The sequence below is a fragment of the Hemitrygon akajei genome, chromosome 20 (genome assembly GCF_048418815.1).
Source record: "Hemitrygon akajei chromosome 20, sHemAka1.3, whole genome shotgun sequence".
NCBI lineage: Eukaryota > Metazoa > Chordata > Chondrichthyes > Myliobatiformes > Dasyatidae > Hemitrygon > Hemitrygon akajei.
In genome coordinates this window covers 50,294,413-50,309,428 of record NC_133143.1, presented here as the reverse complement: position 1 = coordinate 50,309,428, position 15,016 = coordinate 50,294,413, and the positions used below count along the sequence as shown (strand labels likewise).

Genomic DNA, 15,016 nt, shown 5'->3' with positions numbered 1-15,016 from the left:
ATCCAGTTCAAATGATCGTTTATTATCAGAGAATGTATACAATATGCAACCTGAAACACTTAGTCTTCGCAGACATTCACAACAAACAGAAACACCCCAAAAGAATGAATGACAGAAAAATGTTAGATCCCCAAAGCTGCCTCTCTCCCCCACCCTGTGCAAGCAGCAGCGAGCATCGAGACATCGACCTCCCCCCTCCCCACCTGCCTGTTTCAGCAGAGAGCGTCAGCACCCACCACCCACCGAGCAACAGGAAAGCACGCAAAGAGGGACCATGACCTGCAGGCAACAAAATGTATTGTTTACCACAGGCTCGCTCTCTCTGTCACTAACAGGGCACAGGGAGCTGTCACCCATTTTCACAGCAAAAGAGGAGACTGACTGTCGCTGTTATGATATTACAGTCTACTGCAGCGCTCTTCCGCACATCCACCGCAGCAAAATCCTGATGTTCCATCTCCAGCGATGCCTCAGTTGGCAACACCGGCCTGGAATCGGTCATCCACAGGGCCACACCCCGGAGGCGCCATCTTCAATTCAATTCACTTTATTTTCCGTGAGGAACTTCTAAGCCGAGCCTAGAGAATGTCGGAAAGCGGTTGGCCGATGAGCTCTCGGAACGGGATCTCATCCACCGTGAAAAGAAACACGCAGTCTGAGTGACACTTGCAGGTCAGGACCAGTTCCAGAGAAAGGTACAAATGCCCAGGTTTGAGGCTCGTTGATTAGTACTGAGGGTATGATAGTGTTGAATGCCAAGCTGTAATCAATAAACAGCAGCCTGACATAGGTGGTGCACACAGCTGGTCCAAGTGGCGGTAAGCAAATTGCAGTGGGTCCAGGTCAGAGCGGAGTTAATTCTAGCATTGACTAACCTCTCAAAGCACTTCATAGTAGTTGTGAATGTTACCACGTACTAGATAAAAAATGTTATTTTCTAACTGAATGTGTGTTGATATTAATTTTGCAGATTCCTTTATGTAAAGTGATACGTTTCAATATTGATTACACTATTCATTTCATAGAAGAAATGATGCCAGAGGTAAGCACGGATTTTAATTTTGTTAAATACCTAATAGTCAAAAGATCTATATTCATTAATGGTACTCCCATTTAATTCATAAGAATTGGGTACTGTTGGCAAATGTAACTGTCCTTTAGAATGTGGTGGTGATGCTGAAAGAAGGGGGTTTGGCTGGTGCTTTTAAAGCACTAAGTTGATCCTGAGATAATGAGACTCAAATGACATTGTACCGAGCATCTTGTTGCGATCACAATAAGTTGATAAAGTGGATGGCAGGCCAAACAAGTAAGTTAATTTGTCCCGGATGGTGTTGGGCTTAACTTGTCTCCTTTTAGTTGAGCCCATTAAAAGAAGTGTATAGTGTTCCATGAAACTGTTGCCGTGTGTCTTGGAAATGGTGGTAAATATTCGATGACATAGTTAATCAACGCAAGGCATACAGCCTTTCCCCTTGCACCATAGTGTGGCCACACGGCATTTTCCGCCATTGTCTGTAAGGAGTTTGTCCATTCTCCCAGTGACCTTGTGAGTTTCCTCTGGGTGCTCCGGTTTCCTCACACAGTCCAGAGACGTACTGGTTGGTAGGTTAATTGGTCATTGTAAATTGTCCTGTGATTAGTCCAGGGTTAAACTGGGGGTTGCATGCTGGCACAGCTCAGAGGGCCAGAGGGGGCTCTTCCGCACTGTATCTCAATAAATAATTAGAAATTAATTACTGCTGCAATATTACTGCGGTAGCCTCATGGATCTCCTGTAGATGTTTATGCTGGTGGGATTTGACACTCGTAATGTTACTGAATGTCATGGGGATATGGCTAAGCAAATGTTTTGAAGATGGTCATTGTCACGTTTGATTCGAGTGAAATGTTTATAATAGTATGTAAGGTCAGGATGAAAAACTTAAAACAGTGATTGGATAATGTCCTCGTTAGTGGGCTCGTCCTGCTTCAAGTCCTACAAAAATTTACATAGGATTAAGAATTACAGATTCAGTTATATTAGTTCTTAACACATGTTTTAGTTTCTGCAATTAAAATGCAATTTTTTTCATTTCATGTAAAGAATTAGTGGGGAACAACATGTATCTCAATCACACGAGGATGTAGTCTTTGTAAAGGATTAAGGGAAAGTTGATGATTTCTTTCTTCCCCATTCAAAGAGAGATGGGATCTGGAGTTGATTGTGTGAAAAGATTGTGGAAACCATCACAGTTTAAGTAGTGGTGAGGTGAGCACTGGAGGAAAATAATCTGCAGGGGATGTGTAAACCAAGAAGAAGGATTAGCCTAAATAGCTCTTGGTCTGTCTGTTTGAAGATTTGAATTTGATCTGCTTGTTCCTGTATTTACTGCTTTATGTTGTAGTTCAATGTATTATCATGAATGAATAAAAGTGTAGATTTCTGATTTTGTAAAAGTTTTTAAAGTTTTATTTTATTGGCTTTTCAAAGACCTTGGGATTTTGTTTTTTTGTTTTGATTACAGAATTTCTGTGTGAAAGGATTGGAAATGTTTTCCTCATTCTTGTACAAAGATATTTTGGAGCTGTACGACTGGAATATTCTTGGTAATGTGAAATATAATTATCTTTAATTTTCAGAAAAATCAGTTCTTTTACACAGTATATTTGCACTAACTTTTGGCACACGTACTTGCTTATATTGGTGATTTTGTTTCGGCACATGTTCAGAAGAATGGTGCTTTGTATCACTCTCACCCAGGGCACTCTCTTGTGGCTACTTGCCTCTCCTCTAGTCAGTCGTTTGTGTGTTCCAGTTTCACTCCAGAAGCCTGAGCATAAAGTCGTAGGTTGGCATTTCAGTGCTGTACCACGGGAGCGCTACATGGTTGTAAGATGCTGCTTTTGACTGTGACATCAAGTCAAGAGCTCCTCGGTGTTCTCAGGTAGACTATTCAGGAAAACATCAGGGGAGCTATCCCTGGCTCGCTACTAATACTGCTCTTGATTTTCTGGTCCTTCACACACTCTTGTCCTTGCCGGATTGGAGCATTGACCACATTTCAAAAGAGTACTATTTGGTTGTTAATCAGACCTTTACCATGCTGTACATTTGGGGAAGACCTGAAATAGCTTATGTGGGATATCGTACCAGTGCAGAGCTTTGGTTTTTCCACCGTCCTGGTATGTGCTTCTGTGCCTCATTGACTGAATCTTACCTTTTCCTTGGATGTGATGTGGTTAGGATGGCAGAGGTTCTCTTCTGTTGTGTAAACTTTTAATATTGGGCAGAAATGTGAAGCTACACCTATTGAGAAGAGGAGTCAGGTTGGATTTCATTTGTGTGGGAATGAGAAAGTTATGGACGGGAGGGTGTAGTTACTGAAAAGAAGCCTTAAGTATAAAAGGGTTTAATTGGATTTTGTAGAAATTCTGGGTGAAAAAAAAAAATCAATCTTACAGCACTTTCTTCTGCATCGGAAAACAGCCAACTTTAAATGGCCTGGGAAACAGTATTGACATACAGTTGCAAGAAAAAGTCTGTGAATCTTTTGTAATTACCTGGTTTTCTGCATTAATTACTCTTCAAATGTGGTCTGATCTTCATCTATATCACAATTATAGACAAACACAATCTGCCTAAACTAATAACACATAAATAATTGTACTTTCCATGTCTTTATTGAACACATTGCTTAATCATTCACAGTCCAGGCTGGAAAAAGTATGTGAACCCTTGTATTTAAAAACTGGTAGAACCTCCTTTAGCAGCAACAACCTCCACCAAACATTGCCTGTATCTGCTGATCAGACTTGCATAACAGTGAGGTGGAATTTTAGACCATTCCTCCATTCAAAACTCTTTCAGTTCATCAATATTTCGGGGATACATGAACAGCCCTCTTTGGGCCATGCCGCAGCATCTTATTTGGGTTAAGGTCTGTACTGTGACTTGGCCATTCCAAAACACGGATTTTCTTCTTTTCAAACTATTTTGTTGTTGATATACTCTTGCATTTTGGATCATTGTCTTATTGCATCATCCAACTTCTATCAAGCTTTAGGCGATGGACAGCTGCCCTAACATTCTCCTGTAAAATATCTTGATACAATTTTGAATTTGTTGTTCCCTCAATGAATGCAAGTTGTCCAGGCCCTGAGGCTGCAAACCAGCCCCAAACCATGATGCTCCTTCCACCATGCTTCACAGTTGGGATGAGGTTTTGGGGTTGCTGTGCAGTGCCCTTTTCCCTCCAAACAAAGAGATATACCATGTCAGAACGATCAACTTCTGTCTCACTTGTCCACAAAACGTTGTAGAGCATCCAGGTGGTCCTTTGGAAACTTGAAACTTGTAGTAGTATTTTTTTAAAGAGCAGTGGTTTCTTCTGTGGTGTCCTTCCATGATCACTATTCTTGTTCAGGTTTTTTTCTTCTAAAATGGCCACGTGGACAGAGACTTTAGCAAGTTCTAGAGATTTCTGCGGTCTTTTGCTGTTACCCTTGGGTTCTTTTTCATCTCCTCCAGCATTGCATATTGTGCTCTTGGTGTGATCTTTGCAAGACGCTCACTCCTAGGGAGAGTAGCAACAGTACTGAATTTCCTCCATTTGTGGACAATTTCTCTTGCTGGGACTGATGAACACTCAGGCTTTTAGAAGTGCTTTTGTAGCCTTTTCCAGCATCATGCATCTCCACAATTCTGAAAATTGCTCTGAAAATTGTTTGGATCGAAGCATGGTGCACATAAACAGATCTTTCTTGAGAAGAGCAGGCTCTGTCAGTAACTTGACTTTGTCTGTCTTTTTTATAGGCCAGGACACCTCTACAACCCACACCTCCAATCTAATCTCATTGATTAGAAAACCTGACTCCAAACATCTTTTGTAGAAGGCATTACCCCAGAGTTGCACGTAATTTTTTGAAACCATACTGTGATTGTTTAAATGGTGTGCTCAGTATAGACGAGAATAAGTCGAATTTTTTTGTGTGTTATTAGTTTAGACAGATTGTGATTGTCTATTATTGTGACTCAGCTGAAGATCAGACCACATTTTATGAGTAATTAATGCGGAAAATTAATGCAAAGGGTTCCAAAATCTCTCTTGCAGTTGTATTGGGTCAAACTGCTTTGCTCTGTTTGGCAGTTCCAGTCAAAAATCACCTTTCGGTGTGGTGATCCCTGCATTAGTTACTGAACAGGGTGTATGTTGTTCAACAGTTCTACATAAAGTAGCCACCTGGATCAGGTGCTAGTCCTTATGCTGGCAATCTGGTCCAATAAGCCCCCTTTTAGTGTTTTAATATATCTTCTTGGGGCAGGGGAGTTCAGAGCACATTATTCCTCTTTCCTCCCCCCCCCCTCCCCAATCAGTACTCTCCCTGTCACAAATATGCCAAACCCTGCAACAATTCCAGCTCCTTGTGACATCCCAAAGGATCAGCTTATCACCTCATCAATCCTTGGTTTGCCTCAACTGCTGGCCATCTTTCCTCTGCTCCCGAAGACAAATTTACTTCTGTGCTTTCCTCACTGCGCAGAGAATGATATATCCAGGGGATCTGTGATAGATCTCAGACAGCTGCAGGCCCATGACTGAAGCAGGTATTTTATTGCCCTCTCATCAGCAGAGAAGAATTGCTGTTTTCACTAGTGGCTGAATCTGCAACCGAAGGCCATAAAAATGAGAACAGTCACTAGTAAATGTAGTATATCAAATAAAGTCAGTTTTCCTAGCGAGTGATTAACGCATGGTTGATACAGAAAGCACGGGTACATCTCAGGGAATTCATAAAGAAATAGATGAAAAAAATCATGGATATTGGATATTTTGGAACAAAATATTTTATATTTTGAAACATAACTGTAATTAAAAATAAACTTAGTGAAAATTAAATAATCTCCTTTGGCAAAAGTTTTGCAATCCTGTTTAAAAAAACAGTGCCAGAGTTGGATCTGAACCGAGCTTCAAGTTCAAGTTCATAGTCATTCATCCATACACATGTATACAGCTAAATGAAACAATGTTCCTCTGGGAACAAAGTGCATAAATAACATAGTACTTACATTACATACTGTGCATAAAATAATATGAACTGATACTAAAAAATTCTGTAGAAATACAGGTTGACAGAAAGTGTATATGACCATAAAACATAAGAGCAGAATTAGGCCATTCAGCCCATCGAGTCTGCTCCACCATTCCATCGTGGCTGATTTATTATCCTTTTCAACCCCGTTCTCCTACTTTCTCCCCATAATGTTTGACACCCTTGCTAACCAAGAACCTATCAACCTTTGCTTTAAAAATACCCAATGATTTGGCTTCACAGCCATCTGTGGCAATTAATTCCACAGATTCAACACCATTTGGCTTAAGGAATTCCTCCCCATCTCTGTTGTAAAGGAACATCCTTCTATTATGAAGCTATATATGACATAGTTAAGTATACAGTAGTATAATGTTACTGGTGCTGTCATAAATAATGAGTACTGGATGGTAACAGAGTGTACAGAACTCTTTCAGCCTGGGTGAGGAACCCAGCCCAGCAGTCCTTGTTCTTAGACTGTGCTACCTCCTGCCTGACAGTGGGTGATCAAAGAGATCGTGGTATGCTTGGGAGAGGTTCTGGACAATGCTGAGGGATCTGCGAACTCAGCATTTCTGCTGTGTATCCTGGGCTGGGGTGGTTGACGAGAGAGAAACCCTGATGATTCTCTCAGCGCTCCTCTCAATTGGTTGCCAGTTCTTGCTTTTCCAATCACATAAGGAGTTATTTCTGAATGCATTGTAAAGCCCATTCCTTTGTACTGAAGGTATACCATAATTGCTTGATGGAAGCTGTCAATCTGTTTGGAAAGCTCATTTGTGTATGATTTGTTGATTATTCATACTAAATTTAAACACCGGCACTCTTTTCCTTTATGCCTTCAGAGTTAACATCCTTCTCGATCTGCGTCTAATGGAATGGCAGTGTAATTACAGAATTCCAAATTTACTTAAGGGAAATTCCACTTAAGAATGTGAAGATCAGTATTGATAATGGAAATTGATAAGTAAGGACAGGCACGAGGAAATCTGCAGATGTTGGAAATTCAAGCAACACACACAAAATGCTGATGGAATGCAGCAGGCCAGGCAGCATCTATAGGGAGAAGCGCTGTTGACATTTTGGGCCGAGACCCTTCGTCAGGACTAACTGAAAGGAAAGATACCAAGGGATTTGAAAGTAGGAGGGGGAGGGGGAAATGCGTAATGATAGGAGAAGACCGGAGGGGGTGGGATGAAGCTAAGAGCTGGAAAGGTGATTGGCTAAAGTGATACAGAGCTGGAGAAGGGAAAGGATCATGGGACGGGAGGCCTAGGAAGAAAGAAAGGGGGAGGGAAGCACCAGGGGGAGATGGAGAACAGGCAGAGTGATGGGCAGAGAGAGAGAGAATAAAGCAAACAACTAAATATGTCAGGGATGGAGTAAGAAGGGGAGGAGGGGCATTAATGGAAGTTAAAGAAGTCAATGTTCATACCATCAGGTTGGAGGCTACCCAGCCGGTATATAAGGTGTTGTTCCTCCAACCTGAGTTTGGAATCATTTTGACAGTAGAGGAGGCCATGGATAGACATATCAGAATGGGAATGGGACGTGGAATTAAAATATGTGGCCACTGGGAGATCCTGCTTTCTCTGGCGGACAGAGCGTAGGTGTTCAGCAAAACGGTCTCCCAGTCTGCGTCGGGTCTCACCGATATATAATAGGCCACACCGGGAACACTGGACGCAGTATACCACACCAGCTGACTCACAGGTGAAGTGTCGCCTCACCTGGAAGGACTGTCTGGGGCCCTGAATGGTGGTGAGGGAGGAAGTGTAAGGGCAGGTGTAGCACTTGTTCCGCTTACAAGGATAAGTGCCAGGAGGGAAATTGGTGGGAAGGGATGTAAGGACAAGTCAGGACAGGATAAGGTTTGAATATATCCTGTGTTCACTGAACGAAATAGTCACAGACATTTCACTCATTTAAGTAGTCTTCTCTCTCATGATTCCCTACCCATAGTCGCATTGCAAGTTGTCTGGTCCAAAATATCTAATAGTTATAAATTTGATCTTACTTTTTCATTCTCCCTCATGTATTTTTGACTCTGTAAAATGTGCTATACTGTCCATGTCCAGATTCATTATGATCATATGTTCTACATTCCAACCAATCTGGGGAAAGAGGTTTCTGCTGAATTTTCTATTGGATTTACTAGTGACCATTTGTATTCCCATGGCCTGTGCAAGTGTGTGTATCTGCATGTATGTTTCTAAATCTTGCTCTTTTCTAGGTCCATTATTTGAGAATGGAGCTGCATCCTGTCCAAGATTTCATTTCTTCCCCCGTTTTGTTAGATCGATACCTGGTGAGTAATGATGATGTTACTGGTCAAATTACTTGAGTGTGATTTTAACAAGAAATACGCTGTGCAGTTTGCTTGATGTGATGCACAAAGATAACATTCATAGTCAAAACCTCAAAGCAGAACGACCTATTTATGAATCAATACTTACTTATTATCTATATACAACATTTGTATATTAGGATGGGTTTTCTCATACATTAGGACTCTGGTATTAACTTTAAAATCTTATGGCAGTGTTTCCTTATCCCCAATAAGACAACCTGCCTTGTACAAACTTCCTGCACCTTTGGGCTTTTTGAATAAAGAGCAGTCCACTACCGTAGTTTAATCATAACTAAAATTCAGAACATTGTCAGTTTGCCTTAAAGACTTTTTATCAGTTTCATCCAAATGAATGTCTTTCCATAATTAAATAAAGGTGCCATTTTACTTCTAGCAGAGGGATTCTCAAGAATATTCTCCGTACAATACAAAATTAATCAGTATATTAACAGGACTTGGCAGGGTAGTTATATGTGTGATATTTCGGCCATCTTAATTCAAGATTGTCCAAGATTCAAGATAGTTTAAGCAACACACACAAAATGCTGGTGGAACGCAGCAGGCCAGGCAGCATCTGTAGGAAGAAGTACGGTCGACGTTTCAGGCCGAGACCCTCCGTTTTCGAGCTTCTCAATTTAGATTCAGGATTCGGTTTCGAGCTTCTCAATTTGGACCTTCTGAGGATCCCAGCTACTCTCATTTAATTGACTAGTTGGCTTCAAGATAGTTCACTGTTATTTCCAGTCCACAAGTGCAAAGGAGAACGAAGTTATTATTACTCCAGATCTGATCCACAGTCCTCCACAACATCTGCTCCACAGTTCCTGTTAGCACCTGTGCACCACAAGGCTGTGTGCTGAGCCCCCTGCTCTGCTCACTTTGCACTTACGACTGTGAGGCTAAGCACAGCTCCAATGCCATATGTAAGTTTGCTGTCAGTGTCATTGGCCAAGTCATAGGTGGTGATGAATCAGCATATGGGGGGGGGGGGGGAGATGAATAATAAATATACTTTGAACCTTGAACTCTGCCAAACTTTCGAAGTGTGTATATATTATACAACCTTGAGATCTATTACAGGCAGCCACAAAAAAAGAAACACAAAAGAACCATTAAAAAAAATAGAAGACAGACAAGCTTCCAATGTGCAGAGAGAGAAAAGCAAAATAAATCATGCGAACATTGAAAGTAAGCAAGTAGCATTTAGAATAAAACTGAGTCCTCAGACATGAAGCCCAGAGAAGGCCACAGCCTCAGCCTCACGCCCAAAGCATGGAGCAGGCCTCAGCCTCAGACCCGAAGCCGGGAGCAGGCCACACTCTCAGCCTCAGACCTGAAGCCTGGAGCAGGCCTCAGCCTCAGACCCGAAGCCGGGAGCAGGCCACACTCTCAGCCTCAGACCTGAAGCCTGGAGCAGGCCTCAGCCTCAGACCCGAAGCCGGGAGCAGGCCACACTCTCAGCCTCACGCCCAAAGCCTGGAGCAGGCCTCAGCCTCAGACCCGAAGCCGGGAGCAGGCCACACTCTCAGCCTCAGCCTCTGCCCCAGACACGAAGCCCGGAGCAGGCCACTGCTTCAGCCTCAGACACGATGCTGTCCAAGTTGCATGCCATCTTGGACAATAACTCCCATCCACTCGACACGCTGTCTTTTCACAGCAACCTTTCATGCAATGTCAGCAAGACCATGGAGCTGATTATTGTCTCCAGAAGGAAGGAGCTGTAGGTCTAAAGCCAGTCCTCATCTGGGGATCAGAGGTGGAGATCTGATAAATTCCTCAGGGTTATCATTTCAGAGGATCTATCCAGGGCCCAGCACATCAGTGTCAAAGAAAGCACAGTAGCATCTTTATTACCTGAGAAGTTTGTGTAGATTCGACACGACATCTTAAACGTTGACAAACATCTATAGATCTGTGGTGGAGAGTGTATTGACTGGCTGCATCACCGCCTGATATGAAAACACTAATGCCCTTGAATGGAAAATTCTACAAGAGGTAGTGAATTTGGCCCAGACTATCACAGGTAAAGTCCTCCCCACCATTGAGTACATCTGCAAGAAATGCTGTCGCAGGAAAGCAGTATCCATCATCAAAGATCCTCACGACTCAGGCCATGTTCTGTGATGCCATCAGGAAGGAGGTACCGGAGCCTCAGCACTCACATCACCACGTTTAGGAGCAGTTATTACCATTCAACCATCAGACTCTTCAGCCAGTGAGGATAACCTCACTCATCTTCACTCACCCCAGCACTGAACTGTTCCCATATCCTAATGGCTCACTTTCAAGGACTCCGCATCTCATGTTCTCGATATATATTGCTTGTTTGTTTATTTATTATTATTATTATTATTATTTCTTCTTTTTTTGTATTTGCACAGTTTGCTGTCTTTTGCACGTTGGTTATTTGTCCCGTTGGGTGCAGTCTTCCATTGATTCGACTATGTTTCTTAAATTTACTGAGTGTGTCACAAGAAAACAAATCTCAACAACCCTTACATGTACCTTGATAACAAATTTACTTTGAATTTTGAAGCACAAAAAAAACATGATAGGATAAAGAAGACAATAAATATAAGTACATAAAATAGCTTATATACATAGATTGATTGAGGCCAACGAGCGCAAGAGGGCTAGATACATGGATCTTGTTGCAGAATGCTGGAGCAGTGGCTGGAGAGCTCGCTGTGAGCCAGTCGAAGTTGGGTGCCAGGGCTTTACCGGCCATTCATTACAGCGGACTCTTAAACTCCTTGGAGTGAAAGGACTGCAGTGCAGGAGAGCCACCAAGAACATTCTGGAGGCTGCTGAAAAGGCCTGGTGGTGGTTGTGGATCCAGAGGGGGGGGTGGGGTGGGATCCGTGGATTAGTGCACCACTTGGACTCAAGTCGGGGCCTGATCACCCCCGGCTGGGTCGCCCGGACGAGAGTGTCTGATGATTAAAGACCTGATCCCGGGTTCATCACTGAAGACGTGTCCAAGCAGCATCAGAAGGTGTATTCAACAACTCCATGAATTGATGCTGGGCAGGGAATGTCTGTATATAAGGTGACTGACGGGAAATGATAAAGTAGGGCTGGTGGGGTTGTGGAGGAATGGATCAGTGGGTGGAGGCATTGGTCAGCTTTACTGCTTGAGGAAAGTAACTGTTTTTGAGTCTGTTGGTCCTGGTGTGGATGCTACGTAGCCTCCTCCCTGATGGGTGTGGGACAACAGTCCATGAGCCGGGGGATGGGATCCTTCATGATGCTCCTGGCCCTTTACGGGCACCTTTCTATATATATGTCCTTGATGGTGGGTAGGCTGGTGCCAGTGATGCATTGGGCATTCTGGCCTACTTGTAAAGCCTTCCTCTCTGCTACAGTGCAGCTTCTGTACCAGCAGATAGGATGAAATTTCTTCCTTAAGTGTTGCAAATCTTTGGAACTCCGTAGTTGAGAGTACTGGCGACTGAGGGATGATTTTATAGTGTTGTATAAAATCACAGGGGCATTGAAAGGGTGAATACACGCAGTCTTTTACCTTCGGCTGGGGAACCGAGCTAGAGGGCATGGCTTTAAGGTGAGACACGGAACAATCAGTAGGAACGTGAGAGGCAACTTTTTCATCCAGGGACTGGTAAGTTAATGAATGATCAGAGGAAATATTTGAGGCAGGAATAAGAACAACATTTAGAAGAAAAGAAGGCTACATTGAAAGGAAATGTTTATAGGAATATTGATCAAACACAGGCAAATGGGACTACCTAAGAAGGGTGTTTAGCTCTGAATAGATTATTTCGGGTGAAGGTCTGTTTTCGTGCTGTGTGTCTATGGCTGGACAAGGTCAGTTGCTTAGAGAACTGAGAAATGCGTGGATATTTGGATATAAGGAAATCCAGGGTTAATGCAGAAAAGTGGATCTGGGTTGAAAGATCGACTATGCTTATTGAGCACTAAGGGGATGACTTTTCATGGTCACGGGTTTAATATACGGTGACTCCCGACATGGCTGCTTTATGCTGCTCAGGCATTTGTGTTCCGTTTTCTTGTCTTCAGACAGTGGGAAGGAAGTGCTGTCGATGCACCAGGTGTTGCTTTATCTGCTGCGCAGCAACAAGCCCCTCGTTCCTGAGGAGGAGATCGCCAATATGCTGCAGTGGGAGGAGCTGGAGTGGCAGAAGTATGCCGAGGAATGCAAGGGCATGATCGTCACGTATCCCGGCATGGTGCGTAAGTGTGCTGACAGTTTTGTGCGCCACAGCTGTGATAACTACATTTACGATTTCAACAGTCACGTAGGTTTTTAGCAACGTAAAACAGCCATTTACAAAGTTCAAACATTTCCTGCAGGCATTCACGGTAGATACAAAGAAACACAATAGAATCAGTGAAAAACTACAAACAAACACTGACAGCCAATGGGCAAAAGACAAACTGAAAATACAAAAAAAGTTATAATAATAAATACGCAAATAGATAGTGCTGGGAAATTAAGTTGTAGAGTCGTTGAAAGTGAGTCCATAGGCTGTGGAATCAGTTCGCTGTTGAAATGAGTGAAGTTATCCAGACTGATTCAGGAGCCTGGTGTTTGAAGCGTAATAATTGTTCCTGAGCCTGTTAGTGGTTTCCCTTGCTAAAAGTGTATTTATTGTATAAAATCATTCAAAATACATCTTGATTATTGCCAAAAAATGATGCTGAGCTATATTCGGAAATATTAGGGCAGTTTATCATGAATTGGGACAAAGAGCAACTTCCAGGTGAAAAAAGAGTTGGACAGTGGAAATGTTTAGGGAGAGAGTTCCAGAGCTCTATTCAAGATTGGGAAACGCTGCAAGCGGTTGTAAACTCACCTAGTTCCAATATGAGCACTAGCCTCCTAGCATCAAGGACATCTTCAAAAGGCATCGTCTCAGAAAGGCGGCATCTATTACTAGGGACCTGCTCCACCTAGGACTTCTTCTCACTGTACTGCTGCCTCAGAGCAACAAGTTTAATGACATAAGTCAGTGATAATAAATCTGATTGTGATTCTGAGTTCAGGCCATTGATAGCGAGGGGGTAGCATTCAGAGATGAGTCGATTTGAAGCAAAAATTTCTCATGAAAGTCAGCATCAGTGATGTTTGAAGATTTAATTTTGGTTATAACATCTGGGATAACACCCATCTTCTTTGAAATGGCAGATGTGGGATTTTTTTTTCTCTCGTCATCTTTGCATCTTCAGGGTGCGGTAGTTAGAAGTGGCTTCAGTGAAGTGCACTGGAGTGTCAGCCGAAAATAGTTTTGTGCACTGCTGTGGCTGTAAAATCCACAAATTTTTGATTGAGAAGTGAGTGTGCCACCCATCAAGCTACAGCTGATGTTAAGAGGGCAGAATGGTATGAAGCCTGCTGATGCCCACGGATGCTGTCAACTGATTTTGTCTTTGGAAAGTGTTGCTTCTCCCTTGACGCACAGCCGGGTGATGTGAATTGACGTGTGCTGTGAAATGTGTCCTATGGTGTTGATTTTGTTGTGGCATCTCCTTCGATGCAGCTAAGCCCCACCTTGAATAAGATGCTGTAATTGTGGCATGGCTACTGGCTTCTGCTTCAGTTGTAGTCATTTCTGACCAGGCCCCACCCGGAAAGGAAACCTTCAAGCTTTCTTACAGAATTGAACTTGGTATCATCAGCACAACAAAAGGAATAGATCACAGAGAGAACTTATTTCATATTTAAATGAGATAAAAGCAGATTTTTGATCTGTGTATTCATGTCTTCTTCATATCCCGAATTGATGTATAAGATCTATCCATCTCATTGACAGTTAGCAACTGGAGCAGCATCTATTAACATTTGTGGAAGAAAGTTCTAAATTTCGACCATCCTCTGCATGGAAATTTCTTTTGAAACTCCTGCAGCAAGTTTCTGTATAATAACCTAATATTTTAGACTTTACAACCAAAAGAAATAGTTTCTGTCAATCTTATAGCTCAGTTGCTTGATGTTGTAAATAAAATGAATATTTGAAGCTGGCATGGTAGTGCGGTGGTTAGCACAAACCTTGACAGTACAGTGACCGGGGTTCAATTCCCACCGCTGCCTGTAAGGAGTTTGTACGTTGTCCGTGTGACCACGTGGGTTTCGTCCTTCTGCTCTGGTTTCCTCCCACAGTCCAGAGGCATGCCGGTTGGTAGGCTTCTTGGTCATTGTAAATTGGGAAATTGCTGGGCGGTGTGGTTCGAGGGGCCAGAGGGCCAATTCCATGTTGTAGCTCAATAAGTAAGTAATGACGGTGGCCCTCGGAAAATATTATTCATTTTTCGAGGACCAGAGCTCTTTTGAGGTACGTCTTCTTTGGGGTGCACGTTCCGATCAGCAAGTGTAACAGAAGCTAACTCAGTCAATAAGAGGCTTGAAAGTGAGACTTGTACTGCACCAAACGATTGAAACAAATAGATCTTTAAGCAAAGTTAGACAAGTACACAAGGAGGTAATAACTACATTTCTAGAATCAGGCCAAGAGGGTGTGAGAGAAGGTCTAATATAATACCTCAGTATCAGTACAGATTTTTTAAATATTTATTTGTTATGGGATGCGAACATTACTGGCAATATTGCCGTTTTTG

General features: G+C 42.6%; 1 protein-coding gene across 1 annotated transcript in view; it reads left to right on the top strand.

The window, feature by feature from the left end:
- The window catches only part of drosha (drosha ribonuclease III), a 164,092-nt gene that overhangs the window by 22,074 nt on the left and 127,002 nt on the right, over nucleotides 1-15,016 (top strand). Inside the window, exons 10-13 of the mRNA XM_073024273.1 lie at nucleotides 971-1,042; nucleotides 2,508-2,589; nucleotides 8,306-8,380; nucleotides 12,461-12,630. Of these exons, the coding sequence (XP_072880374.1) occupies nucleotides 971-1,042; nucleotides 2,508-2,589; nucleotides 8,306-8,380; nucleotides 12,461-12,630 (399 nt within the window). The remainder of the gene's footprint in view (nucleotides 1-970; nucleotides 1,043-2,507; nucleotides 2,590-8,305; nucleotides 8,381-12,460; nucleotides 12,631-15,016) is intronic.